Raw genomic sequence first — 26,459 nt, forward strand, 5'->3', positions numbered from 1 at the left:
AAGAGATAATGGTGGAGAAGGTGTCCTAGAAGTGTATTTATAAGACAGTTCTCAGTGGTTTTATTGGATTTGATCATGAAATGACAAATGAGATGGATCATGATGAATGATTCCAGAGACTTCTTACTGCAGTGCCTTTTAGTGCCCTAGTTTTTGCCATTTGAAAAAAAAGGTTTTAACTTTAATTTCTCTTTTAAAAAGCCTGCTGTATGCCTGATTTCTTTTGAAAGACAGGAGTCCATGAATAGCTTTATCATAGAAATAATACAACGGTCTGTGGCTACTACTTATCATATTCACTCTGATTATGTAAAACTGGAAATCACTGCACTGAAATGAAGTTTCAATGTTTTTATTCAAAGCAGCTTCTCACAATGTATAAATACTGCATATTAACACACATGAAAAATACAACTTCTAAGGCACCCAGAAATGTGTCCATACACTAGTTACAGGACCATCAACAAATAAATTGTGTACAATTTGATCTAGACAGTCAATATTTGATATATCAGAAGATACAAGTCTCTCAGTACTGTACCAGTTTCAGAAAATATTTACAACACTGTGATATAGGGGTGCCTGTACCCTTATAATATTATAATATGTACTCATCATTACAAATAGTAGAAACTGTTTTAGTCTGTTCCATGGTGTTCTGACAAAATAACTTAAGGGCCTAATTTGCAGAGTTCTACAATTCATTATTTGTGCAAGTTCTGAAAATAAATTTACATTGACATAATTTGCGAATTTTTGGTTCTTTGCTTCATCTCAGAGGTTTGGTAATAAGCCTTACCAATAGACATGCCATCCTAGCTGAACGTCACTCCTTTCCCAATAGGTCAGTGGATAAGTCTTTTCCCCTTACGCTTGGCGTGGATGAGAATGCAGTGTTTGTAGCAGAAAGAGACTATCTGATCTTCAGTACAAATGTCAAACTAGTTCACTGGTGAAGGAACTAATGCTTTGTTAGAATAATGCAATTCTTTGGTCCTTTGATTTATGGAAGGCATAATATTTTTATTCACTAAAAACTGAAATCCCGTCTGTGAGTAAGCAAGCTAGTGAATGACTTTCAATGTAGTATTTAAAGTAGCAGTAAAGAGATTTAATATGGCTTAAAACATATGGTTAATTGGGCAGACACAGATAACACATCTAGGATACGGAGTACCCAAATGTACTATGATTAAGATTGTCTATAAGTCTCTTATGTAAACTTCTTTAGTGTCTCCTAAAGAGCGCTGGCTTTAGCCAGATTTGACTTTTATAGACCCAGCCACACAAAGCCTGAGATTAAACTACCGTGGTTGGGAGCACAAATGCACAGTTTATATATAACAAAGCCCATGCTGACAAGTCTACCTATGTTGTTCAAAACAAACAACCCGTATTATCCTTTTCACAAGAAAAACTTAAGGCCCTGTACTCGATTTGCTAACTTTCTTACAGCAATTATTTGGGGAAGTCCTTAGTACTACATAAGCAATTATGTAGCTTTAAAGATTTCTTATACCTAATGGTAAGGCTTATTCACAAATGCAATACATTTATAAATTACATTTAAAACTGTAAAGGCTGGCAAAATAATAATAATAAAAAAACCAAAATAAAACAAACCCCAACCAAAATTGTTGTTTATCCCTAACATTAAAAGAGCATTTTATTCTAAGGAAAAACTATTGGCACAAAACCATTATATTATAGATTAAAAGAACAGTTAATAGTAGTGAAAAAGATTGCCTAAAACGCATACCCTAACCTACCACAGAAATATAAAAGTTTATATTCTGAAAATATATACTGTATTAAAGTTTGTAAGCTTATTCATTTAAACAGAAATGTACTGAAATAGTAAACTAAGCAACACTTATCTACAGCAAAAATATACATGCAGGACAACACAAAATAAATTGCTTACCTTTAATATCTACAAATGCAAAACTGTAGATTTTTAAAGATTGTACAAAACAATTTACACAAGAATAAAATAACATACTTAACAACAAATTGCATTTATAATCTTAAATACTGTGAATATTAGTAAAGGTACCCAGACTAATATGTACAGTACATCTAGATATCTGAATACCTAGTAAGGACAGAAACACAAGAGAAAATTGATTCTGATCTTTAAATACTGGAAAAGAAACTTTAGACACTGTTATTACTTTTTTTTTGAAGGGAAAATAGATTCCATGAAAACTAGATTGTAATTGTATAGATATGAATAATTAAAAATGTTAACTATGGTTAGCACTTGCTTTAATGGAAAAATAATTATAGAAAATGTATTTCAACCATTCCTTTGTCATAAAAAATGCTAAGATACAGATATCTGAAAATTCAGATGAAATGATGCAGTTTAAAGGTCTAACAATTTACGAGTCTTCTCTGAAAATCTCATATGGAAAGCATACCTTCACATTGCTGAGCAATTTTTCTATATTTATCTACAAAAACCAAGCATAGTATTGAAATAAACTTCCTACTGTCTTATTAACACGTGACTAGGAGTTATGGCTCTCTGGACGGGAATAAAGGAAATAAAGGAAATTCAGGAATCATGGTACTTTCCATTGCTTTTTTTTTTTTTTTTCCTTTTTTTTCTTCTGAAGTCATACGCTGGAGGCCTGATTGTGCAAACACATATGCATGTGAGTGGTTCTCACTTGAGTAATCCCTCTCATTTTAATGGGACTGCCGTACAGGTGACGCACATGCATGCACTGGCATGGTAGGGGGTCCTATGGCCTTAATCCAGCCAAGATTTTCTGCATGCGCTCTGTGCCATCGCTGGCAGGTTGTGGAAATAAGCAAGTTTTAGTTTAAAACAAGTGGTGCATCCATCACTTCAAATAGTTATTGAAATAGTTCTGTTTCAGACATTTAAAAGTAAGTTAGTTGTCTTGGTAAGTTTATTTGAAAACATTTAAAACGGGCTAACTAGAAGCCAGATTTTGTCTTTTTAATCAAGAATTTCCATGAGAACTTCTGCCTTTGAGGTAATGATTTCCTTAAAATTAAGTGGTACAATTAGGCCGTAGAAACAGCACTTTTAATTATTTGTGGAAAAAGAAATGTTGTATTAATGTGTTGAAGCCTACTGTTTACTATAATCACTTGTTTGTTAAGTTTACAAAGGCTTTGTTGAAACTCTTCATGGAAATACTGGGAGGGAGAAAACCCAGCAGCCTCATTTGCAGAGGTTTAAACCATAACGAAGTCACTGAGCTCAAGGATGGAGAGCAAGTGCACAAATTACAAAGCAAACAAATGTGCAAAGCTTCTGCTTCAAGAGGTTTTAATTTGGGCATACTAAAATGGCAGGTGAAGTCACAGAGCATGCTTGTGTTATTTCCATATTAATTGCCTTACTAGCAAGAAAGAAATGAGAGCGATCCAGTGTTCAGAAGTCAGTCAGTGTCACTGAAAAATACTAGGATCACATTCTAAAATAGCAGATTGGACTTTTGTCGTTTATTGTAGACTGCTTTTACGGATAGCCAGAAGTTCTTGTAACAGATGGTGGGGTGGCCAGATGTGGAGAGCTGGGAAAAGCAAAACAAAACCTCTCCCTCCACTTAGTTCAATACCTAGCACCTTGTATGAACTGCTGGCCCACACCCAAAGGCCTCCAGAGCAGAAATTATCTCACACCTGAGGAATCAGGCAACTAGACTAAGGCTCATAAGGATTTGCTTTTAGACTTCAGACCAAAAGGGGATGTTTAAACCTGAAAAACAGTACGATGCCACATAACGGCACCGCTCACCCTGTTACTGACATCCGGCTAACAGGACTATAGTAAACTTAAATGAAGCATCTTGTTGGCAAGCCCTTCAATGCTCCTCAAGAAGGCAGAAAGTGAAGAGAGACTTAGGGGGGGACTCACTGTTTCAGAATCCGCTTTTTTCCCCTGAACCCTGGCAAATGAATCTATTTCATACATTTTTTGTACAACTTTGCACATAGAGGAGCATGCACGTGGCTGTTTCTTTTACTGCCCACAGCATTTGGTGTGTTTTCTATATATTCTTTATTTTTCTACACAATTTGCTGTTAAAAATGTGTTTGCATTCTCATGTGATGCCATTAATTCAGTAAAGGGACGTATGAAAATAAGATCTGTGGTCAATAAACAGCTGAATATGAACACAAAATAAATAAGTTAAATAAATTCAACAAAGAAAAAAATCCTAGTAGTTTTTGTAAAACTAAAAACTTTACATATTATACATATAAATTATCAGATTTTTCCATTACACTGTTAGAACTTAGAAAAAAATAATTAAAATATTTCTAAAAAGTATGGTGTTTGGGTCTACAAAATATTGTGCTGACCCAGTTTTTAGATTCAGCCCCCTATGTCAGCTCAGATGTGTTGCAACAGCAAGAATAAGTTAAGAAGGACAGACAAAATAAATCATTACAGATGGTGTGCCTTACTGGGCCTCAGTGGTGCTTCTCAGCACATGGAATGTATACTTTTATCTGCACGAGCATGTGAAAGATGCAGCCCTCTGTAGAGATTATGTGCACTGAACAAGCCTGCCTATGTCTCGGTTACACAAAATCAAACCAGCTACAAGCAGCTGTGTAGCTCACAAGGAAATCGACACAACCATATGTATTAGGATACACTGTCACAAATTCCTCCACGATGCATTGCCTCTGCTTTTCAAACACAGGTAATGTTTGACTCTGTTCGTGAGTGGAACATTTTCTCTTTGACTTAGGCCAAGCCATCAGACTTCATAGATTTTGTCTTGCAAGTAGCTGAATAATGAATCCAGTCCTTTGGAAGAACTCCACAGCTGTTTTAACATCTGACACTCTTTCTCATTCACATCTTCAAGTCCGGATTTCAGGAAGCTCCGCATCAGACATTTGGACTCTTCCAGTACCTAAAGCCACAATATTGCTCAGTATTTTATTTCGGATCTGACAAAATTATTATGGATAATGGCGTGAACAGCATTTTTATACTACTGACTCTGTTTTACAATCTAAATAACTCCTTTTGGCACAGAAATCAGATTTAATTTACAGCCATAACTCCATTTGCCGATAGTCAGCATCTTTAAGAATTAAGGACTTCCGACGTTTATGTCTTAGTGCCAACATTTTTAAAAGGAATGAGGGATTCTGAACTGCCTTAGCTTATTGAAGGTCTGCCATGAAGCACCAGAAGGAGCTGAACTCTCTCCTGTTGAAAATGCGATCCCTTGAAATGAAAATGTGTGAGGCATGATATGCTGGCTACCTGTGTTCTGGAAGGTAGTCTTTAAGGTTATAGAAGTTGGAAACCCAAACGTGGATGTCCATCATCTTTAACAATTTTCCCTTATGCATCATTTCCTTATCAAAACAGAAATGAATATGAAAGGGCCTTTCCTGCAAATACCAAAATATCTTCGGAAGTTTATTTACTTAAAGTTTTATAAAAGTGAAATATTTTATAAAAGACGGGTGTTAAGAAAAACAAGCACCCTGTGACTGTGTTCTGGAGTATATACAAGCAGTCATAAAAAATCACCCAAGATTTTTACAATGGAAAGTCCTATCGCAAGCCCTTAGTAATCGCTCTAAGTTCTTGAAGGCATGAACAGCAGGTCCATGGTTGCTCCCACAGTTCAGCTTGTTTTTCCCAGAACCATTTTTAGACACAATGAGATTGCTTCCTTTAAAATTCTTTTTGCAATATGTAACACCACTATGTATCTCACAAGAAACCCAACTAGTCAAAGAAAATGACTAATAATTGATTTATTGATTTTTTGGGGCAGAAGATTTAATGTAAACTAATAGTGTTTATGATAAGGGAGCCGCATACACTACACTCAGCTTTGTCAACACCTACATGTTAAGCCCAGTTCCTATCTGGTTTAGGTTACAACAGTGCTATTCCAAAATAACACTTCTCTTCAACTGAGTAAATGGTGCTAATTGCAAATCGCGGGGCCTGTGTATTTTTTTTGGTCTGTTTGTGAACAAGTAGCCACAGTGAGCTTGGATGAGCTCATCTTTTTAATTGTTTTTGTGACTTCAGCCTGATTTGCATTTAGGATTTCAGAGAGTAAATCTAGTCTTTGACAGTTTTAACTCTCATCTTTGTCCACAAGTTAGCACCAGTCTTCCCAACAGGTCTCCAGAGGAAATTTCACTGGCAGTCAGTAACAGCACAGGAAGGAAGAATTCACAGTAAGGCCCAGAGGTTTTCCAAACTCATATAATACACATTATATCAGCATGATCAAATAAGCTTATGCTACATTTCCAGTGAGTTTCATTCTGAATGTCTTTTGTGAGATCTAATCTACACTTCATTTAATTAAAAATCTCCCGTGTCTCTACCTTCTCTTTTACAATGGATCTTTTAAATGAAACTGAGGGACGCTAAGACAGTTTCAGGCATAGGAAGTATGGCAACAAACTGCAACAATTTGCGCTTCAGGTCGTGCAGTGTTATTGCAGCCACTATCACTTTCTTCACTGCATTTTTTTTAAACAAGGATGTGCTCAGACTAGTGTATCTGAGTCTATCTGCCTGAAGGGAAAAAATCTTAGGAAGTAAAAATAGGAACGGATTTTCCTTCCACTTTTATGTACACAAAAGGAAAGTTATAACACACCGTGACCAGGCTGTGTTCAAACCCCTCTGTGTGTGGATCTCAGCTCTCCTTCACAGCAGAGGTTAGCTGGCACTATCCTACCCTTCTGGTGCACTGTGTAGAACATTTTGCAGAATCAGGAACTATGCAGGTGCAGAAAAGAAGGCAGACTCAGCTGAAACGTAGTAGACCAGGACAACGTGAAAGGCAAATATATTTTCTTACTGGCCCTACAGAGATTTCCTGGTACAGTTGTATAGTTTCAGACTCTTCCACCTTCGTGAAGGAAACCGGTGCTAAAATCCCCTTTCAAAATCTGAGGCAAGGAGGTTCCACTCATACTGAATAAATGTGAAGATGGGGAAAGTAAACAACCCTCCATGCCCCTGAAAAATGGGAAACTCCATGAGCTCACTGATCCCTGTTTATATTTTCTGTTGTTAGCCCTCTTCCACAGGTATGGTTGTGGAAACTGAGGACCCACCTTTCTGATGTGATGAGCCTTGGGAGCACACCTTGCCTCTGTGAAATGTAATTTAATCACAAAGGAGTTTGATTCCTTACCACTGCACTGCAGGATGCCATTTCCTTCACTCGTAGCATCACTTCTTGGCTAAATGTTGTTGGCCAAAATACTTGTGACACCAGTCCTCTGCTGCAGGCTTCCTGTGCTGTCAGCTTTCTTCCACAGAACAACATTTCATTTGCCTGTGAAACCAAAAGATTACTTGTGATTTTGGGTTATAATTCCCTTAAAAAAATTTCCATACTTGCCTGCTATTTTCAAGATTAAATTTACAAATGGTCTCCTGTATCTCTCCATACTGCAATATACTTCAAAAGGAGTTTCGGTAGCTATTTAAGGATTGTGCAGGTGGCCAGAGCACAGCATGGGTTTAATTTAAGAGAAATGTGCTGGCATTCACGATGAATCTGTATTGCTGATCTTACAAGAGTAACTGTCAGCGATACAGTGATGCTGTGCCAAGAGTCACACAACCTAGGATGAAATACTTTGTGGAGCAAATTCTGCTTTGTTATACTGGTAAAAGCTACGCAACCTTACTGGAATGAGTATAGATGGCCTTCAGAGAGCAGAGAGCAGTATCTTGCTCTGTTACTGCACAATGCTAACACAATACAGACAAGTACTCTGCAACATTATTCTGCTAATGTGCTTCTCCCCTTTTCTACCATGATCTTGACAATCTTTGCTTTTTCAACCTATGCTCAATCTTTTTTGTGTTCAGCACGGCTAATATATTGAATTCTGAGGTCACTGTGATAAGAAATTAGTGGAATTAGATGAGCTTTCCACAGATTTCATCTGCATTCATGGCAATAAAGAGAAGCAGTTGTTTTCTGTTTTACTTTTTAAAGAGAGAAAGAAGAGCATGAATTTAAGAAAGGTTCTTCAGCAATATGAAGAGGAAAACCTTACCAGTGCAACACCCAGAATTTGTGGGAATGTGTATGATGAGCAGCCAGCTGGAGTGAGTCGGATTGTTGCATATGGTGTCTGAAACCATGCCTTCTCACTTGCCCAAACGATATCACATAGTGGTAAAATAGAAGCTCCTAACCCAAGAGCAGGGCCGTTGATAGCAACCACAATTGGCTTCTTAAATTGAATAAAAGCTTTTACAAAATCCCTAAAATAAAAAATAAAAGAAAGATCTCGAATACAGAAGTAACACTTAGATAAATACCCAAGCTTAAAGTACTTAATCTGAAAACAAATTAGAACCACAGATGAACACAATAAATGCCCTGGCCCAGTTTATGAGGTCAGAATTGCAAGATACTTTCTAGTTTGCACATGGAAAATTTTGCTCATATTTAGTTATTTAATCTTTCTGCGTACCTGGGATATTAAATAATTTTGTATATGTTGTATATGAAGGATTAATTTGAATGCACTGACTGTTGTCCTTTTTGCAGAATGGTTTGGTTAGGATTAGTTTTACTTCTGGACCAGTAACTCATGAGTTTGTACACACAGCGCTTCTCAGTTTGCTCCACAATGGCTAGTATGGATTCTGACGATCTGGTTTGGCTAACTTGATGAAAATATTATAGTGTGGAAGACAGGAAACTCACAGGTGGATTGCTGAAGATTTATTTTTTTCAAAAGGTTCTCTTAAGATCCTATGTCAAAGGTTACTGCAAGTCCCATCAACAGATTGGGAGATAGTAAATGTTTATGGCACACCAGCGGAAAGAACAAGACCCACAAGGGAGAGTCAGAGAGAGAGAGAGAAATGTTCGAATAGAGAAAGAATTAGGCGAGTGATCTGTTGGGTCTTCATTGCAAATGTCTTTGATAAAGACACAACAAAGTAGATGCCCTTGCCTGCCTACAACAGTAAATGTGAAGCGATGGGAAATAATGGGGAAGTAAATGCGATCAGATTCATCTGGATGAATGAACTAGAACATGTTAAATTCTGTACAATGAAGAGGTATTTAAAATAAGTTACCTACCAGCAACTGTGGAAAGACATCTGTTGAACGGAACAGCCTATACACCAATTAGGAAAAAGCATGAGTGTAATTGTGGGCAAATTAGGGGCTCCAGCAGTGCAGTGCACCGCAGGTATATGGAGGCAAACGAGATGCTCAATTACTTTAGAAAAGAGACATGTATAAATCAAATTCAAAACAAAAGAGGAGATTCTGTTCCTGCACTGGGTATTTATCAGATCTAGAGTACATCCTTGATGACAGATTTTAGGAAAGAGAATTTTGTCATATATGCCCTCTGATGAGCAGCAACTCTCCCACTGAGGTCAAAGAGACCTAGGCATCTGTATCTGAGAATAGGAGGTGTGCCTTGCAGATTAGAGTGCCAATTTGGCAAAAAGTGGAAAACATACCGAAGATAAGTGTCTTATTGGACTGAAGCATAAGGGCATTGGCTATATTTTAAACAAAAATGAAGAGTCTGAGGTGATCCAGCATTAAACATTCAACAAATGAGTTCTGTTTTTCAGGCTATCTAGGAAGGAGTTGATTTTTGATTATAGGAAATTAAAAGACTCGTGGGAATTGATGCAGCTCTGTTCACACAGTGAGTAATAATACAGAAGATCATCAGCAAGACAAAGAGAGTGAAGTAAGGAATACCGTATTTGTCTGTTCAAGACCATTTCTTTCTAGATGATAGCAAAGCCAAGGGAGACTTGTGGTTCATTTTCGTTTGCTGTTCCCTTATCTTGTTATTTCTTCGTTTATTTATGGTTGAGTAGCGACTGTGGATCACTGCACCTGATTAGTTCCAGAATTTTGAGAACCTTATTAGTTAAGCAAGTAAGCCTTCCAAGTAGGACTACAGATGGGAACAGCAATGTGACAAACGACAGGTAAAAAGAACAAACTATGGATAAATGGTGGCAGCAGATTTGAGGACCATGTGGAGGCAGAAGAAAACAGTGTTGTGGAGAAAAGCAGGAAGCATGTGGTGATAAATGGGATTGGAAGTGAATATGGAAAAGCAGTTAGGGATGTGGAGAGGAAATGGTTAGATGATGGGAAGGAAGAACAAAGCACAACACATGAATGGAGGGGAAGGGTTGAAGGAAACGTGAAATCTTCGTATGAGTGAGCAAGGAAGGGAGGACCTGGAGATGGCGAGAGAGTGGAACAGAATATTGAGAAGACACAATGAGCCTCTGTCATGAGGGAAGGATGGGGAGCACAAATGACGGTACAACAGGCTGGTATGGAACATGCCATCTATAGGATGGAGTGGAGGGCTACACTATTGGGAGCTTACAAGGGGAACAAATGCCTGCATTTTGTCTAGAGAAGCTGCAGTGTCCAGCACTCCACTCATCTGGGTTCCCTGTTTGGTACGTTATTTATTTCAGTGAGTTGTCTTTGCACCCAGAACCCGGCATGTTTCTATGTCTCTGAACCACAAGTTCACACAGGTAGTTTCTGGGTTAGAAGATCCTTGTTTCTATTCAAGGCAGTCTTTGAAAAGGACTTAAAATTGTAACTGTTACTGCACAGTAGAGCCAGAAACTCAAAGACAGGAAAAAATGTTACAGGCAGAAGGCTTTTGGTTTTGCTAGCAGGTATCTGGGAAGTTGACCATCGAACACACTTTGGGATGCTCAGATATTCTGCATGGTTGAAGAGTTTTTGTTGCAGATCAGGGCTCATAAATATGTCAAAGGCTATAAAGAAGCTGAGCAAGTAAACTTGTCCTTCTTTGTCTTCTGAGCACACCCAGAATTTTATATATCAGGTCACATAACGATGCCAGACTGATGACATGAGACTGATGCTGGGAATGCCTTCCAGCGAGTCTTTCTGTTGCGGGGCTCTGTAGGCCCCATAAGCACAGCTGCAGTGCAGTCTGTCTGTCTACCTTTTCCCTGCTCCAGGAGTGCAATGCCAGACACACGTCTGGATGATGGCAGCTCAGGCTGATGGATCTATGGTCGGTACCTGGAGAGAAGCTACAGTGCCACGCATCTGTGAGCTGCAAGCCCTGAAGGCAATGGATGGGCACAGGGGCCAAATGAATAAATCCTTCATGTGAGATAAGATTTGATGGGTATTTAAACTTCAGTTTTAACTTGTGATCAGTATACAAGATCCATACTTTAGAAAGTGGAAACACATGGTAATCGAGATTTTGATTCATTTTCATAGTTCATCTAACCTGATGTAAAGCAGTGGAGGCAGAGATCCGTTAATGTGCTTTAGGACATCCTAACCACTGAAAAAGCAAAGTGTACATTTTTTTATACTCTTGTTACAGTATATTTTCCATGAGTTGAGTCCTTTGTTCAAGGAAAGCACAAAGAGTGCTAAATGGAAAACGTAGTGTATTGTTTCCAGAAGTACAATAAAAATCTATTTCCAGTGGGCCTGAAGCTGACATTCTTGACAGGGAGCAGTATATTGTACCAGGATTTCCAGTGTTCTGTGAGTCCAAGGATGGAAAAACTGAGTATCACAGCCTGGCTTATACTCATTTAAATGCTGGATTGACAAGTATACCTGTATATTAAATGTATGAAGATAAATGTACACATATATAACAATACCTATCTACACAATATTTACATGAATAATATTAAATTTGTACCTTCTAATGGAGTGAGTGTGCCTGTGTTTTAAAACAAGAATAGTGATTTTCTTCCCTCGTGTTTTTTTTAGCTCCACATTATTAAAAATCCCTCACATTAAAAAAAACTAATAAATTAGGATGTGTCCTTAAAAGGGTTTTTCTTTTTTTAAATATCATGTGATATTCAGGCATAGCTAGGGTCTTAAAAACAGGTCATAATTTATTATATTTAAGAAGTACATTTTTAATTCTTTCAAAATAATTACTACTTTGAGAATTTCAAAAGTATTCAACTGAGAATCCAAACTGATCTGCAATAGTTGTAACCAAGATAACTGGGTGGTTAATACAGCACCTAACAACTAAACCTCATCTTGTGTTATACTACTAGATCCAAAATATAGATCTGTTGTAAAACAAATTCTTTAATATTCCCTCATAGAATTGCTGCATAAAGTTTTAAAGCTCTCAGAAGAATAGTATTTATTTGTAGGAAGTGGAGTTAAAAAAGGGACCAAACCCTCTCCTGGTACAGACTGGTGAAATATCAGAGGCTTTAGTGGAGTAATGTCAGTTTAGATGGGAAGATCTGCCAAATATGTATGAAGTATACCTTGTGGTAATGGAAATATTTGGTGATGTATTGTGCAGATTGATTTGTAGACTGCATGTCATAAACCCTGGATTTCTATTAAGGTAATGTGATATATATAAGGAAAGTCACAATTTCGTTATGAAAATAAAACTACATTTACATATATATTCAGTAATTTAAGAAAAGAGTGGAGACCCTTCTAATAAGGTTCTGAAATTCAGTGGCAGACTGCTATTTCAACAGAATATGAGTAAACCATGGATTCCCATTTGTACTGAAATTCATTAAAATGATGAACATTAAAACAAGTAAAATATCTGCCTTTTAGGAACCGCTTTAGAACACGAAGCAATAGCTAATTTGGAAAAATAACAACAAAATAGTATTTTAATTTGGAGGAATGATTTGAAATATTAAATACAGAGAGGTGGAATGAAATAAATCCCTATGGATATAAGCACCGGAATAAACGTGCTTTCTTTTCTAATAAGGAAAGGTCCAAGGTTCTTGTTACTAAACAAATTTGTAGGACTGTAATTAGAATGCAATCAACACTTAAATATACAACATTTTTGGACCTGATAAATATCTTTATAATCACACACTGCATTTCATAATTTAGAGATCATAGGTAAGCTTGGGTCACCTTATAGCTTCTGCAATCCTAGTGCTTTCCTTTCTTCTGTCATTGGATAACCTGCCAATTAAATATGAGTAATCTAGGCCACTACAGAATACACTTCCCACTGCGCTGAGAAGTAAGAGTTTACTGTCATCAGCTGATGCATTGCACAATGCTCTCCGAACTTCCTTCATGATCTGTGGATAAAGAAAAGTAAACAATTCGACATGCATGCCGTTGCAATATCATTTCCCTAGTTTTACAAACCTTATTGATTTTGAGAGACTTAAATTTTGGCCACTATTAATACTTACATCAATTATATATAGTTATATAATTTTAATATACTTAAAATGATAACACTGAGCGTTTACAAAATATTTTATATTTGGAAGTGCTTTGTAGATGCTTACTAACTGAAAGAGCTTTTGGAACTTGGCTTTTCTTTGCTTATTCTATGGGAAATTCTAGCTAGCTTATGCTATTTGATTGCAATTGAATAATTTCAAACATCGGCTTTTTATTTTCATCGTGTATATTCAGTGTACATCACTGTATCCTCAGTAACCCGGTTTTCACAACAATAGCCTATTAACAGGTTGTAAGCAAAATCTATAAACCCCGGTTTTCGGTTCTTCAGCTACTTTGGTTTATATGACTTGAACCAGAGCAAGGCAGGACAAGAGGACACCATATACATCAACATGACAAATATATTCTTCATTTTTATGTGGTCAGTGATATTGTTAAAGTCTACAAACATTAAAGCAAAAAAGCCACTTGAAAGAGAGACATTTTTACACTCTGATTTACAACTGGATCAAGCTATTAATTGCACCATAAATCAAACCTCATCAAAATCTGTACAGAACTGAGCTGTTGGTATTGTAAGAAAATGTCCCTTCATCTGAGCAGAAGTGTTTTTCCCAACGATTTTTAAAAGGAAATATTATTTCATGACCTTCTGATGGGTAACTTCATGTTTGGTCACATTTCAGGGTAGTTTGTAAGCTGTAACTGATTTCAGCCATTTCAGCTTCCCCTCTTCTCTTTAGTGGTTTGCTCCTCACTTCAAGGGCCATGATTTCATCTAGTGTGACACCTCCTATGCTTAAACATACTCATGTGTGAAAATATTTCCTATACACAGGGTCCTGTTAAGTCAATTTTTTCTCTTTTGTACCAAAAGATTTGCTTTTAGTGTAAATTTAGGTAAAAGATAGAAAAATGTCATTGGGGAATTAAATATGATTTCCACATGAGAGAAACCCAAGATTTTTAGCCTGTGATTATTTGTGTTCACTACTTTCTGTTTCCAAAAATTCTTTTGATCTATGAAGTGCCTCATTTAAGAAATGTCCCTAAACACAGAACAGAAGTTTTGTTTATACCATTCTAGGTGGCCTTTATCAGAAACCCTGTGGCTTGTGAGACCAAGCTTGAACTCGAACATCCAAACCATGCAGTGCAATGCCACCTGCTCGCTCCCTGTTTGTGTTTGCTCACAAATGATTGTTACGGGCTGCTGAGACCAGGACATGAGAAAGCAGGTGGTGAACTTCTAGATGCTTCACTTTTACAAGTGCACTTCAGAACGCCTGTAATACCGAGTATGTGACAGTGGGTGGAAGTGAAGTAATTAAAAGCAGCAGAATTTGGAAGTGTATTTGAAATTCTTGTGCAGGTACAAAAATGTCATCAGCTATTTTACAAGTACTGTTTCTTCTCAGAATCTCAGAGGCTATCTCAGTTTACTGTTGTAGAAAAACTGTAAAAACACAGCAATACTGCACTTTTTGGAAAGGGGAAACAAAGGAAAAAAATGCCCTAAAACCTTGGTTCAAAGTTAAAAAAAAAACTTCAGAAGGTGGTAGGTGTTAGAATAATAAAAGATACATATTTTGATTTTCCTAGTTCCATGTGAATGCAAGACTGTCCTCTTAGTTTATTTTAAATGTTCTCAAAATCTGCTTTTTCTTCAGGAGGATGTATAAATAATATCAGAATATTAGTCACACATTTTTCTATACAATGAGGAGTGTTGCTTTACGTATGATGCCACAACAGGATACTCCACTCAGCAAGTTTCTTTACCAGTCCCCTTCCTCCAGTGATATTTGCATGTGTACCACCTCTTTGATGTTACCACTGCTATCCTTCAAATGCATCATTACCATTACAAACCTGTCTCTTTTTTTTTTCTTACCCCTCATTGATTTGGATGGCTAAAGCCATCTAAAAGTATACTGAACTTCTGAGCAGAGGTTATACTACTTGTAGGAAAAAAACAATATTCTGCTATCACTGTTTTATAAATGTTTTGGAGAGGGTGATATTAAAGGTCCATTATTATGAGTCAATTTCTCAGATATAGTGGAAAATGAGAAGGCTTTGACAAGTGTTTTGGAGAGTATTTTTGAGCAGGAGTGGAAATTTATTTCCACTGCTTCACTGTTTCTAGCAAAAGAAATCTGTACCGGACACCAGGAAACCATAATGTATCATAGAATCATATGTTGGAAAAGGCCTCTAAGATCATTGAGTCCAAGCATCTACCCAACACCACCATGCCTACTAAACCATATCCTGAAGTGCCACATCTACACGTTTTTTGAACACCTCCAGGAATGGTGACTCCACCACCTCCCTGGGCAGCCTGTTCCAATACCTGACCACTCTTTCAGTAAATACATTTTTCCTAATATCTACTCTAAACCTCCCCTGACACAACTTGAGGCCATCGCCTCTCATCCTATCGCTAGTTAGTTGGGAGAAGAGACCAACATCCACCTCGCTACAATCTCCTTTCAGGTAGTTGTAGAGAGCAGTAAGGTCCTCCCTCAGCCTTCTCTTCTCCAGACTAAACAGCCCCAGCTCCCTCAGCTGCTCCTCATAAGACTTGTTCTCTAGACCCTTCACCAGCCTTGTTGCCCTTCTCTGGACACACTCCAGCACCATAATGTCCTTCTTGTAGTGAGGGGCCCAAAACTGAACACAGTACTCCAGGTGTGACCTCACCAGTGCTGAGTACAGGGGCACGATCACGTCCCTACTCCTGCTGGCCACATTATTTCTGATACAAGCCAGGATGCCGTTGGCCTTCTTGGCCACCTGGACACACTGCTGGCTTACGTTCAGCTGGCTGTCAACCAATACCCCAATATCCTTTTCCACCGGGCAGCTTTCCAGCCACTCTTCCCTAAGCCTGTAGCGTTGCATGGGGTGGTTGTGACCGAAGTGCAGGAGCTGGCACTTGGCCTTGTTGAAACTCATACAGTTGGCCTCAGCTCATCGACCCAGCCTGTCCAGATCCCTCTGCAGAGCCTTCCTACCCTCGAGCAGATCAACACTCCTGCCCAACTTGATGTCATCTGCAAACTTTCTAAGGGAGCACTCAATCCCCTCATCCAGATCATTGATAAAGATGTTAAACAAGACCGGACCCCAAATTGAGCCCTGGAGGACACCATCCGTGACCAGCCGCCAGCTGTATTGAACTCCATTCACCACCACTCCTTGCACTTGGCCATTCAGCCAGTTCTTTATCCAGCAAAGAGTACACCCATCCAAACCAGTTCTTTATCCAGCAAAGAGTACACCCATCCAAACCATGGGCAGCTAGTGTCTCCAGGAGGATGCCGTGGAGAACAGTATCAAAGGCCTATGAGTGTTTTCAGTCTCAAAAAAGCATTATATTTTTAAATATCTGTAAGTTGGTCATTAGCTTTATCATCAAAAGGTGCTCAGAGGCTCATTGGAATACACCACTGCCAGCAAAGTCAATTCTCACTCCCTTCTTCTATGCCATGATTCCTTTGCTGGTGCAGTCCAAAGTTCACCCGGTCACCTTGTCACTCAGCCTAGTTATAGCCTACCTACATACTGTCCACTGTTGCTTCTGAACACCGGGCACCATGGCTTTCCTCATTCATTGTCTGGGTATGGCTATTTATCTACAGATGTTTATATGATTAGAGGAAAGCTACTAACAATAAAATAAAGATAAAAAAGATGGTTTGTCTGTAGGGTTGCAGGACTGTGTATTAAACTGCAGTACTGTAAAGTAAATACAATTTTAGTTCAGAACTGCTGTCTGTTTTTAAGCACAAATTTCCATTTAATGCTGTAGTGAATTCAGTTTGTAAATATAGAGATACTATGTGTCTTTAGTTACATTTCTTTGTCAGATTCCATTTTTTTCTCTCTTCCATAGTCCTTAAACCTTCCCTCATTTTGGTCTAACTATGGCATCTGTCCAAGTAAATTTTACTTTCTCTAGTGACCAGATCAAATATTGCTACTTGCAGGGCTCCATAGCACTATTCTCCAATTCCATTCTTTTTTTTTAATTAGCTTTTTTATGTTCTTTCAGTTCACTTTCAGTTGTGGGGACAGTATTTCTATTCAAATGCATTTGACTAAAATTTCTGAGGAAATATTTACAAAACAGTATGGGCCAGTTATTTAGCTTCTGATAATCTATCGAATTATAAATTCAGACCGGGCCTAATGCTTCACTTACTGTTTTACTGAAACCCAAATATATAATAAAATTATCACTTTCTCAGAAGCTGCTTATTTTTTTAATCCTGTCAAGAAAATAATCTGGTTAGTTCTTTAACAGGACACCTTATATTGCAATCATAAAATGTTTAAAAAATTCATTAAATTTCTAAGAGCTTATTTTAGTGCCTTTCACTGGATGTAGGAAATTTAAAAAGGCATTTGGTGCCCTTTTCTTTCAATATTGCTTCCATTTTGGGGAATTCAGAGAGCTGGGAAACTATCACTGTAATTACACAAAGTATTTTGAACAGAAGTCTCTTGTTTATATAACTAGAAATACTAGTTTAAAAGGTTAACTTCTCTGAATCGGTAAGGATTCACTGTTGATATTCTGAAAGGTAAATAATCTGTAAATATTACAGTAATATAGAATTTTAAAGCCATTTGGTTGTTCTTAGAACCTCTTCTACATTTTTACTTTTTTACATGAATACACTGTTTGTTACTTACTGACTGCGCAAACAGCTTCCGAGTCCTTTCTGTTTGACAAGTAAAGGACTTAGGAACCTATAAGGCTGGCTTCAGGCAGAAGTACTGGGCAAAACGCACAATTTGTCTTTGTATGAGAGCAAAAATACAGATAACAGTAAACTTGTACTGGCCTCTTTTTTTCTTTTTTTTTTTAAGTTAGGAAAAGTCATAAGTTAGGAAAAGTGAAGGCCAACCAATGCTCCAAAATGCACCTGGGAGCACTTCAAACCCTGTAATTCTCATGGCTAGACATTTGAAACCTGATTCTTTTGTACGAGAAATGTACTTGAGGTAGCTGTATCACTCTTCAATGGAAATGTTAGCTGTTTAGGGTACATTTGGCTTTTAATTCAGTGGAGTATTAATTCTTAGCTCTATTAATAGTGTAAAGTAAAAACAGTGGATGGACCTATTTAATCTTAAGTTTGAAACAGAATTTGGATCCTTGAAATGGGCTGAGATAAATCAGCAACATCATCGTTGGAGAAAGAACTTCAGATGCAGCAAAAGACCCATGAAAGAAAATGCCCTAATGGAATTTATAATGATGAAATATTTTACATATCTGTTTTAAAAAGGAATTTTAAAAGTAGCAAGCCTAAGCCACTGAAATAAAAACAAGCTGTGCTGTTTCATGACACTGGCTTGGAAGTTTTGTAAGGTCTTGTAAAACATAAGAAAGAATTTCCACAGCGCCCTGAACATTTTTGTAGAAAAAACTCAATTACTGGAGTGGCACTGAGCCAACTTCAATCAACGCAAATGCTGCTGGAAGGGGCATCAGCACATTTCATGCTCAAGTCACCTGCACAAACCCACAGGTGTGATGTGGTTACCAAAACCATACAACAAAGATTCTCCAAGAATCTAGATTTCTCTAAGCTTTTCTTTCTTTTTTTTTTTTTTTTTTTTTTTTGTTTGGTACAAATAAGTTCTCTGTTATTTTAATTAGATTGGCACAAATAGCAGAGGCCGATGGTCGAACAAAACTATTACATTGCATCTGAAGATTAAGATACAGCACAAAGGGAAACAGGGTTGTTGAAGGGTGAGAGTGATTTTGTACAAGCTTAATTTTATAATGATTGTGGGCAGTGCACACCTTTTCTTTTTTTCCTAACGTAGTTGGCCGAGAATACCCAGACCACTATTTTAACCACACCAAGTAGACCCGCTTTAAGTAAATTATCATTTACTATTTGGCAAACATCATTTACTGAACGCCTAATAAAGCCTGGAGTTAGTGTTTCTTTAGACAAAATAAAACACACTTCCTTCATTTGGTAGGAATTTTGTGTTTGTACTTTCTCTTCACCAGTAATAAATGGCGTCAAAACCGAAAATGTTGTAAATGTTCCTAAAATACTCTGTCAGTTTGTCTCACCTATGGCTATGGACGAAAAACTGCAGGGACAAGGTATTCAACATATTCCTCCTTTCAGTTGCTTGGATTTTTGCTGTAATTGCCAGCAAGGATGTGGAATTGCCAATGTTGGAGGTGCTGGATTTTGTGGTGTGAATGATCATGGGCTGCAGTCTGGGCCGAGGCCAAAGAAGTCATTTCAGGTTTGCCAGCAAGCAGCCTTCAGAGGGCAAGAGCTTTCAATTGCTCTCAGCCTGGATAAGTTTTGAACAGACAATCTCAATGTAGAGAACTCATCACCTTGATTAATTCCTGGTCAGTAATATAGTTTTCTAAAATGTATTTCCTGGTTTTCGAGTGAGCTTCAGTAAAGGTTCTAGAAATAGTCTATGCTGGTGATGCAAGAAGAGGACTACTATCTGCTTATCATTTATTCTTCCACAGAGGCGGGTTCTTGGCATACTGAAAAGCTTCAAAGAATGGAACGGATTGGTTTGGCAGACCTGAAGAACCTGAATTAACTCACTGGTTAGAGCATTAGAACACTGCTGATGTGGAACAGCACAGCCAGCAACGTAAAGGTAGGTCTGCTCAGCCTGAACACAGCAAGTCCTTGAATTCATACTTTTTCAGGCCCTTGAGCTCTTAGTTTAAATTATCTGCAGTGCCAATTACTGGTAATTAATACACAGATGGAATGATGGATTTGATGTAACCTAATGTGTTTTAAGGAGTTAGTATTAAAAGCAGGTATTTGGTGTTCTGTGTTAATTACCAAGTTTAAAAACCAGGAGTGATAAATGTATGTGCTAACAGTTTTAACTATTTAGTATCATTCTGTGTATTAACGTCCATGTGTAGGTGTGCATTTGGGAAAGGGAGTCAAATTTAGGGCCCTTCATGCCTGCCAGTGGTTTTATCTGAAGCTCATTATAAGTAAGTAATTTCAAAGTTATTCAGTTTCTTATTGAATAAAATAATTCCTCAAAGCTACAATCTACTTTTCTCTCAGATGGTGCTCAAACTGGTATTTCATACACTCTTATCTTGAGTAAGTTACTGTAGAAGACAGAGCTGCACTGGCTTGTCTGGAGGGCAGAAAAGGGAGAGATCTGCCACACTGTGGGCAGCTCCCGGAGGAACTCTGCCTGCAGAATGCTTGCACGGGCAAAACTGGTGCTGGGAGGTGGCTGCTGTTGGTTCCTCTCCAACCTACGGCAGCCCCGTTCCATCAGGCCACTACTGCCCACGGGGAGCAGGGCTCAAGCGCTGCTCTGCTCTCCAGGACCGGCATCCTGACGCGGGCATTTACTGGCACCCCTTTTGTTCTGACATGGGGAAGGTGTACCAGGGCATCGGCGCCCACTGTGCTGGGATCACAGGGAGTAGAGGAAAAAGCTTCTCATACTTCCAGTGACCCACACATGTACTGGAGAAGTACCAGCTACAAATCCAAGTTTGACCTTAAGTGTTTAATGTTTGGAACAGGATAATTCATTAGTATCATTTATATGTTGTACAACTTTATGCAATTCAGCTGAGAATAGAGCCCATAATTGGTTAAGATTTCATAAATAAGGACTCATAAAGTGATTCAGAGAAAAAGTCATTAGGGACCAAGATATACTTTTAGAGTTACTGTCTCAGGAAATAGCCTAAAATTCTCCGTATGCAACAACTGGAGCACTACTTAAATTTATAAAATGAAAGAGACCAGATTTCTCCTAAGGACAGTAAGTATCAGTAACTTCAACATGTGAAAAACTGCTTCACACAACTCCATGCTGGAAATACTGATTCTGCCATTCTTTTCTTTACTTCTAATTTTTGGTTTCAGACATGTAAATTAAAAATCAATTTCCATTGCATTCGTTCTGTCAGGAATTCTAAGTGTGAAACAGTTTAAGATTTATCTGAACTCCATATTTCTTTTCTGAGGTAATCAATTAGAAAAAAAATACATAAAACCCAGTTCAAGTCCAGAGTTTCCAAGATAACCCACACATTAGGATGGCTTTCTTCAGCTTTTATAGCTATATGCTTACCTCTGGGGTCAGTGCATTGTTATCTGAAGTCTGACTCGACAGCAAAATATGTGTGAAACCATCTTCTTTCCGGACTACAATGTCCCTGAACCGGCAGTTACTTTCGTTTTGACGCACGCTGTATCTTAGTCTCTTATCGAAGACATAATCTTTCTCCCCATCTAGTTTCCTTTTCACAGTGCTGTGTAGATTCAAGCTTCCATTGGCCAGAGAAGAACCTTTCAGATGGAAAGAATCAAAGCATAATTATGTCTATACCTCCAAAGAAATGGAGTGATACTTTCTATTAGCTCAAACACAGCTTGGTATTTGCAAGAGCCCCTGCGTGATAAATTGGATAAATCAAAAATATGCCAGGCTAGTCAAATGTGGCCTCCAGCCATTCTGATTATTCTATATTCCAATATGCAGTACTTAGTGTTCTCTGATCAGACAACCTCTAGATCCAATGAATTGTAGCACGTAGGACTGGTACTCTTTACGGGATTCCGTTCTGCTTTGAAGATGAAACCAATTGTATCATAGTCTTTCACATGAACTTGGGATGATCCCTGGATTCACAGGAAGATTCTAATTCAACTTGAGAAAAACTTGACATGACAGGTTTAGCCAAATTCCATCTTTCAAAGCTACATTATCTTCCTTTTATGGTGACAAAAAAGCCATTATCAGTTTCAAATGGCAACCTGAATAGACACTTGTTGCCCATCTCTATGTGACAGTAAGTTAGGGGAGTTCTTACTAAGCTGATACAACCGACATTCTCTTTCACATATCCCTGTGGTTAGCGTTAGGAGTAGCAGCTAGCCATCCTCTTTCCTCTGATCCCAAGCTTCTGCTCATTACATTTTTACAGTAACAATATTTGCTGTCTTTTGACTAACAGATATCATATTAATATTAGACTTTTTACATAGAAAATATTAATGCTGATGCCATTTTGGAGGGTGTCCAGCAGTAGCGAAAAAAGGGAATTACAACAACAAAGATATAGTTCCTCCTTAAAAACAAATGAGAGCAACAGTACATCAATTTTAAAAGAGTTTATTCTGACTTACACTGTGTATGAACTGTAAACGATTACTTTGCTTATGTTTACAGTTCCTCTGTAATAGGCAATATGTTGTGATTGGTAGCAATGCTGAGCCTGAATGTTGAAAGTATCTTCAAAAGATTTTTATTTCTAATTACAGATGTTTCACACTATTGCTGTTAAAAGCAAAGCAGAGACAGGCTCTTGAGGAACGGAGATAAAAGTCACTCTGTTCATTGAAATAGCTTCCAAATCTGTTTTTTGTTTAAATAGACATAAGCCCACAATACTCCATATTTAAGAAAGGCCAAGAAAGAGCTGAATGGAAACACCTTTGTTTGTTCCATTCTTTACTTCTGCCTAAATTGACCTGTTCCAGCTTCTGGTATCAAATAGCCAGGAATTTTTAAAGGGCAGATGACATGAATATTAGAACATAATTTTAAATTTTATAGTTTAAATGACCACTATTCAATTAAAAATACTCTGTTGCAATAGAACTGAATGGTGAATTCCTAACAGACTCCTCTCAAAACCAAAGTCACTTACCCTCATTTTGGATTAGCTATGTTTCAACTTGACATTTATGTAGGTAAGTGAACTGTCTGACACCTCTCGGTTGGCAATGGCCTGCGGAATTGTTCACAGAGTGTGAAATGCCTGTATATACACTGCAGTTACGATATGCGATGCTCAAATACAGAGAGTGCTTAATAGTATTTAACTGGTGCATCACTTGTCCTCATCATGTAATGTGTACAGGTATGTACACATACACCTACACACAGAAATACATGTTTGTTAAAAAGTCTGCTACTTCAGTCAATCATAAAACTCTTTTTCATTGTTAAGAGATATCATCTAAAGTATTGCCCATATTATATTGAATAAAGGATTTAACTGGTGCAATGCAAACATTGACAAACTACATTAGATAATCGATTTGAAGAAAAATCATCTGAAGCCATCAGAATTTGAAATTTGTTTTCTTGAAAAGAACTCTCTACAAGTGTAGAAATCACCATGTGCTTGAATTTTAAAAATCATGAATAATTTCTCATGGCATGTTTCTTCTTTTTCATAAGGTTTTGCTACTGCATGTATTTTGACATGAGTTCTCACAAACAAAAATCAACTTGCGAAATTACTAACAGAAAACTAATAGCATTGGGAATAATACGCTGAAACAAATTAATTATTTGACTGAGGCAGACTTCTAAATATTGTATGTTTATCTATTCAATCCTTACTATGTTGCTTGACCCAGCAATAAGCTACTAAGATGTGAAGAGTTAAATCTCCCAAAAAAAGCGTAAAGAACTTACGATATCAGAGGCACAAATGACCATTTAACGGAAGATGTGTCAGACTAACTGTACTGATTATCTACCTAGTGTTGAAGATTATGCCACATCTATTCTAAATACAGATGGTAAGGGAATGGTAGAAGGTTAATTCATGCAGATAATCCAGCTCAACAAAAAGCCTCATAGCAATAACTTTATTTTAATTTTTTGTTGTATTCTTCGTTGTCTGAGTAATGTATTCAGTTTGTAAATTAAACATATGATATAAGAAACTACAGATCTCATAAAAATATTTTAACTATCTGCATGCCAGCTGACAGAAATTTAACCAGAGGAAAGAGAGAGAGAAATTAAATGTGAGAGAAGTATAAATGGAAAAGTGTGATTTCCAAGAATGGATGGTTAACAGAACAACATACAGTGAATACATTGTTGTTTCAGTGTATACAGTGCATCCCTGTAACCTTGCTTAATCTGATAAACTGGAGAAAACGATCAGCGAAACCCAACAACACTCCAGTGAAACCAGGACAACTTAGCATGTCTGTTGTGCTGATGTGTTGGAGCTACTGAAGGTTTGCTCTGGAGCCACGAAAGCATCCGGAATTGTCTCTGTGTGAGGGTTAATTGTTAGCACCTGCTTAATGCACCTAAGGGTAACAATCCCTTAATACACCACAATGAAAAATGACTGTGACATAGGAGGAAAGAGGCCTTCTCAAAGCAATCTATACTGCATGTGAGACAAACCAAGGATGTCACAAATTAACTACGGAAGCTTTAGGTACCTCCTAATGTGGTTTACTTGCTTAGTAGTGAGTATTTCACGCTTAGTCTAAGTACAAAAAGAAAACAGAACAGGAGAAAATATTCCTTCCTTTAGTGGGAGTTTAATCTAATTATTACCTTGTTTTCAATCAGCAGTAGAACTTGTGGAATACGTAAAACACACTGCTAGTTAGAAGAAGTTTCAATATTTTTGAAGGAACTTCAGATATTCCCAGACCACTGGCGCGTCTACTGATCCTTCTCCAAGAACGGCAGGCAGTAAAGGCTGCTATTTAAGGAGAAAATGCAAGCTTGGCCACTTTCTGCAGTCCTTTCCCCTAGTATCATCCCTAAGTGTTGTACAGCAGTATGAGAGGATTCATCCTTCCTGTTTCCTTCAGTATATGCTCGTGGACCTTTTCATGGATTTCTCTAATCCCCTTTTGAGCCTGCTGATGCTGTCTGTCTCCACAGCCTCCTGTGGTATGAGTCTGAGAAGTTGTGTAGCCACTACACAAAGAAGAATTTTCTTTCATCTGTGCTTTTATCTGATGTTCTACCAGTTTCAGTGAGTGGGCCATAGTTCTGCTGTTGAGAGATTTAGTGAACAACAGTTCTGCATTTACTTTATCTGCGGCCTTCATGGTTTTGTAAACTTTGATCAAATTCACCCTCAGCCTCCCCCTCTCCTCACTGGAGCCTCTTTTATTCTTATAATCCTCTTCACTTTAGTTGCCTGTCCCTGCATCTTCTTTAGCACACCCACTACTGTCAAAAAGGACAACATGTAACAATGTTACTGCTGCTGCTGTGGGTACCAGAAAGTGCCTGAAGACTGAGACTAGAGCTCTGTTATACTAGGCATTGCAGAAAACACATCAGAAATTTATAGTCTAAAAAGATGAGGCAGACAAACAGGAGGAGAGGAAAGAGAGAAAAGATCGCAATGAGCCTCAGATCACTCAATGCTTTAGAGCACTCAGATCTCCCCACCTCCTTCCACTGCTTCCACCCACTACAAGAGGAGACCTCAAGCTACTGCTGTTTTCAGATACATCCTTTCTTAGCACTTCATCACAGTCAGTGTAACAGAGCAGTCTGTGTGCCACCACCCTGCGTGGCGATCCTAGCCCACAGGCAGGTAGCCATACTGTGAACTGCAAGACCCCTTTTCTAATTACAGATGTTTCACACTATTGCTGTTAAAAGCAAAGCAAAGACAGGCTCTTGAGGAACGGAGATAAAAGTCACTGTTCATTAAAATAGCTTCCAAATCTGTTTTTTGTTTAAATAGACATAAGCCCACAATACTCCATATTTAAGAAAGGCCAAGAAAGAGCTGAATGGAAACACCTTTGTTTGTTCCGTTCTTTACTCCTGCCTAAGTTGACCTGACCTGATGAACTGTTCTGGCTGGAAACTCACCCTGCAAAACTGTGGTTCCTTTTCAAACAGATCAGGTTCACCTTGTAGCCCCAGGAGTACTAAAACTGATGCAAGGAAAGGGATGGGAAGAACGATCAGGATGTCATGGGATGGAGGTGCTGGACTGTTCTGGTTGTTAGCAGCATGCGTTTGTGCTGAACGAAAAGGATCATGGAGCTAGGGCTCTCGTTTTTTTAGGTGAAATAAACCATGCTCCCTTACTCTCCCTGGTAAAACAGCTTGGCATTCCTCAGTCTTCCCAACAGCCTTTCTCTGTCTCCTTTCTGTCTTTCTTGTGGGTAATGGTTAATACTGCACATACTTAAAAGCAGTGTTCTGCTGATAATTTACTAATACTTTCAGACTTCTCCAGCTAAGGGAGCATCTGTAAGATATCTAAAAGCAATGAGTTTTTATCCAAACTGAGAAAGCAAGCATATTTGGTTGTCTTTTACTGCCAGTATTGCTCCAGAATAAATAAAACAGAACAAGCTAAAAAAACAAGAGGAAGCAGTGACTAAGTTCATAGAGAGTATTTAAATTAAGGGCACCATGAGACTACAA

General features: G+C 38.0%; 1 protein-coding gene across 1 annotated transcript in view; it reads right to left on the reverse strand.

The window, feature by feature from the left end:
* Positions 1 to 315: 315 nt before the first annotated feature.
* CDYL2 (chromodomain Y like 2) overlaps positions 316 to 26,459 on the reverse strand; it is a 35,460-nt gene continuing 9,316 nt past the window's right edge. The window contains exons 3-7 of the mRNA XM_075433940.1: positions 21,363 to 21,580; positions 12,942 to 13,114; positions 8,059 to 8,269; positions 7,182 to 7,325; positions 316 to 4,910 (exon numbers count right to left, since the gene is read on the reverse strand). Coding sequence (XP_075290055.1) covers positions 4,752 to 4,910; positions 7,182 to 7,325; positions 8,059 to 8,269; positions 12,942 to 13,114; positions 21,363 to 21,580 — 905 coding nt within the window. The 3' untranslated portion in view covers positions 316 to 4,751. The remainder of the gene's footprint in view (positions 4,911 to 7,181; positions 7,326 to 8,058; positions 8,270 to 12,941; positions 13,115 to 21,362; positions 21,581 to 26,459) is intronic.

The sequence above is a fragment of the Opisthocomus hoazin genome, chromosome 12 (genome assembly GCF_030867145.1).
Source record: "Opisthocomus hoazin isolate bOpiHoa1 chromosome 12, bOpiHoa1.hap1, whole genome shotgun sequence".
NCBI classification, from domain to species: domain Eukaryota; kingdom Metazoa; phylum Chordata; class Aves; order Opisthocomiformes; family Opisthocomidae; genus Opisthocomus; species Opisthocomus hoazin.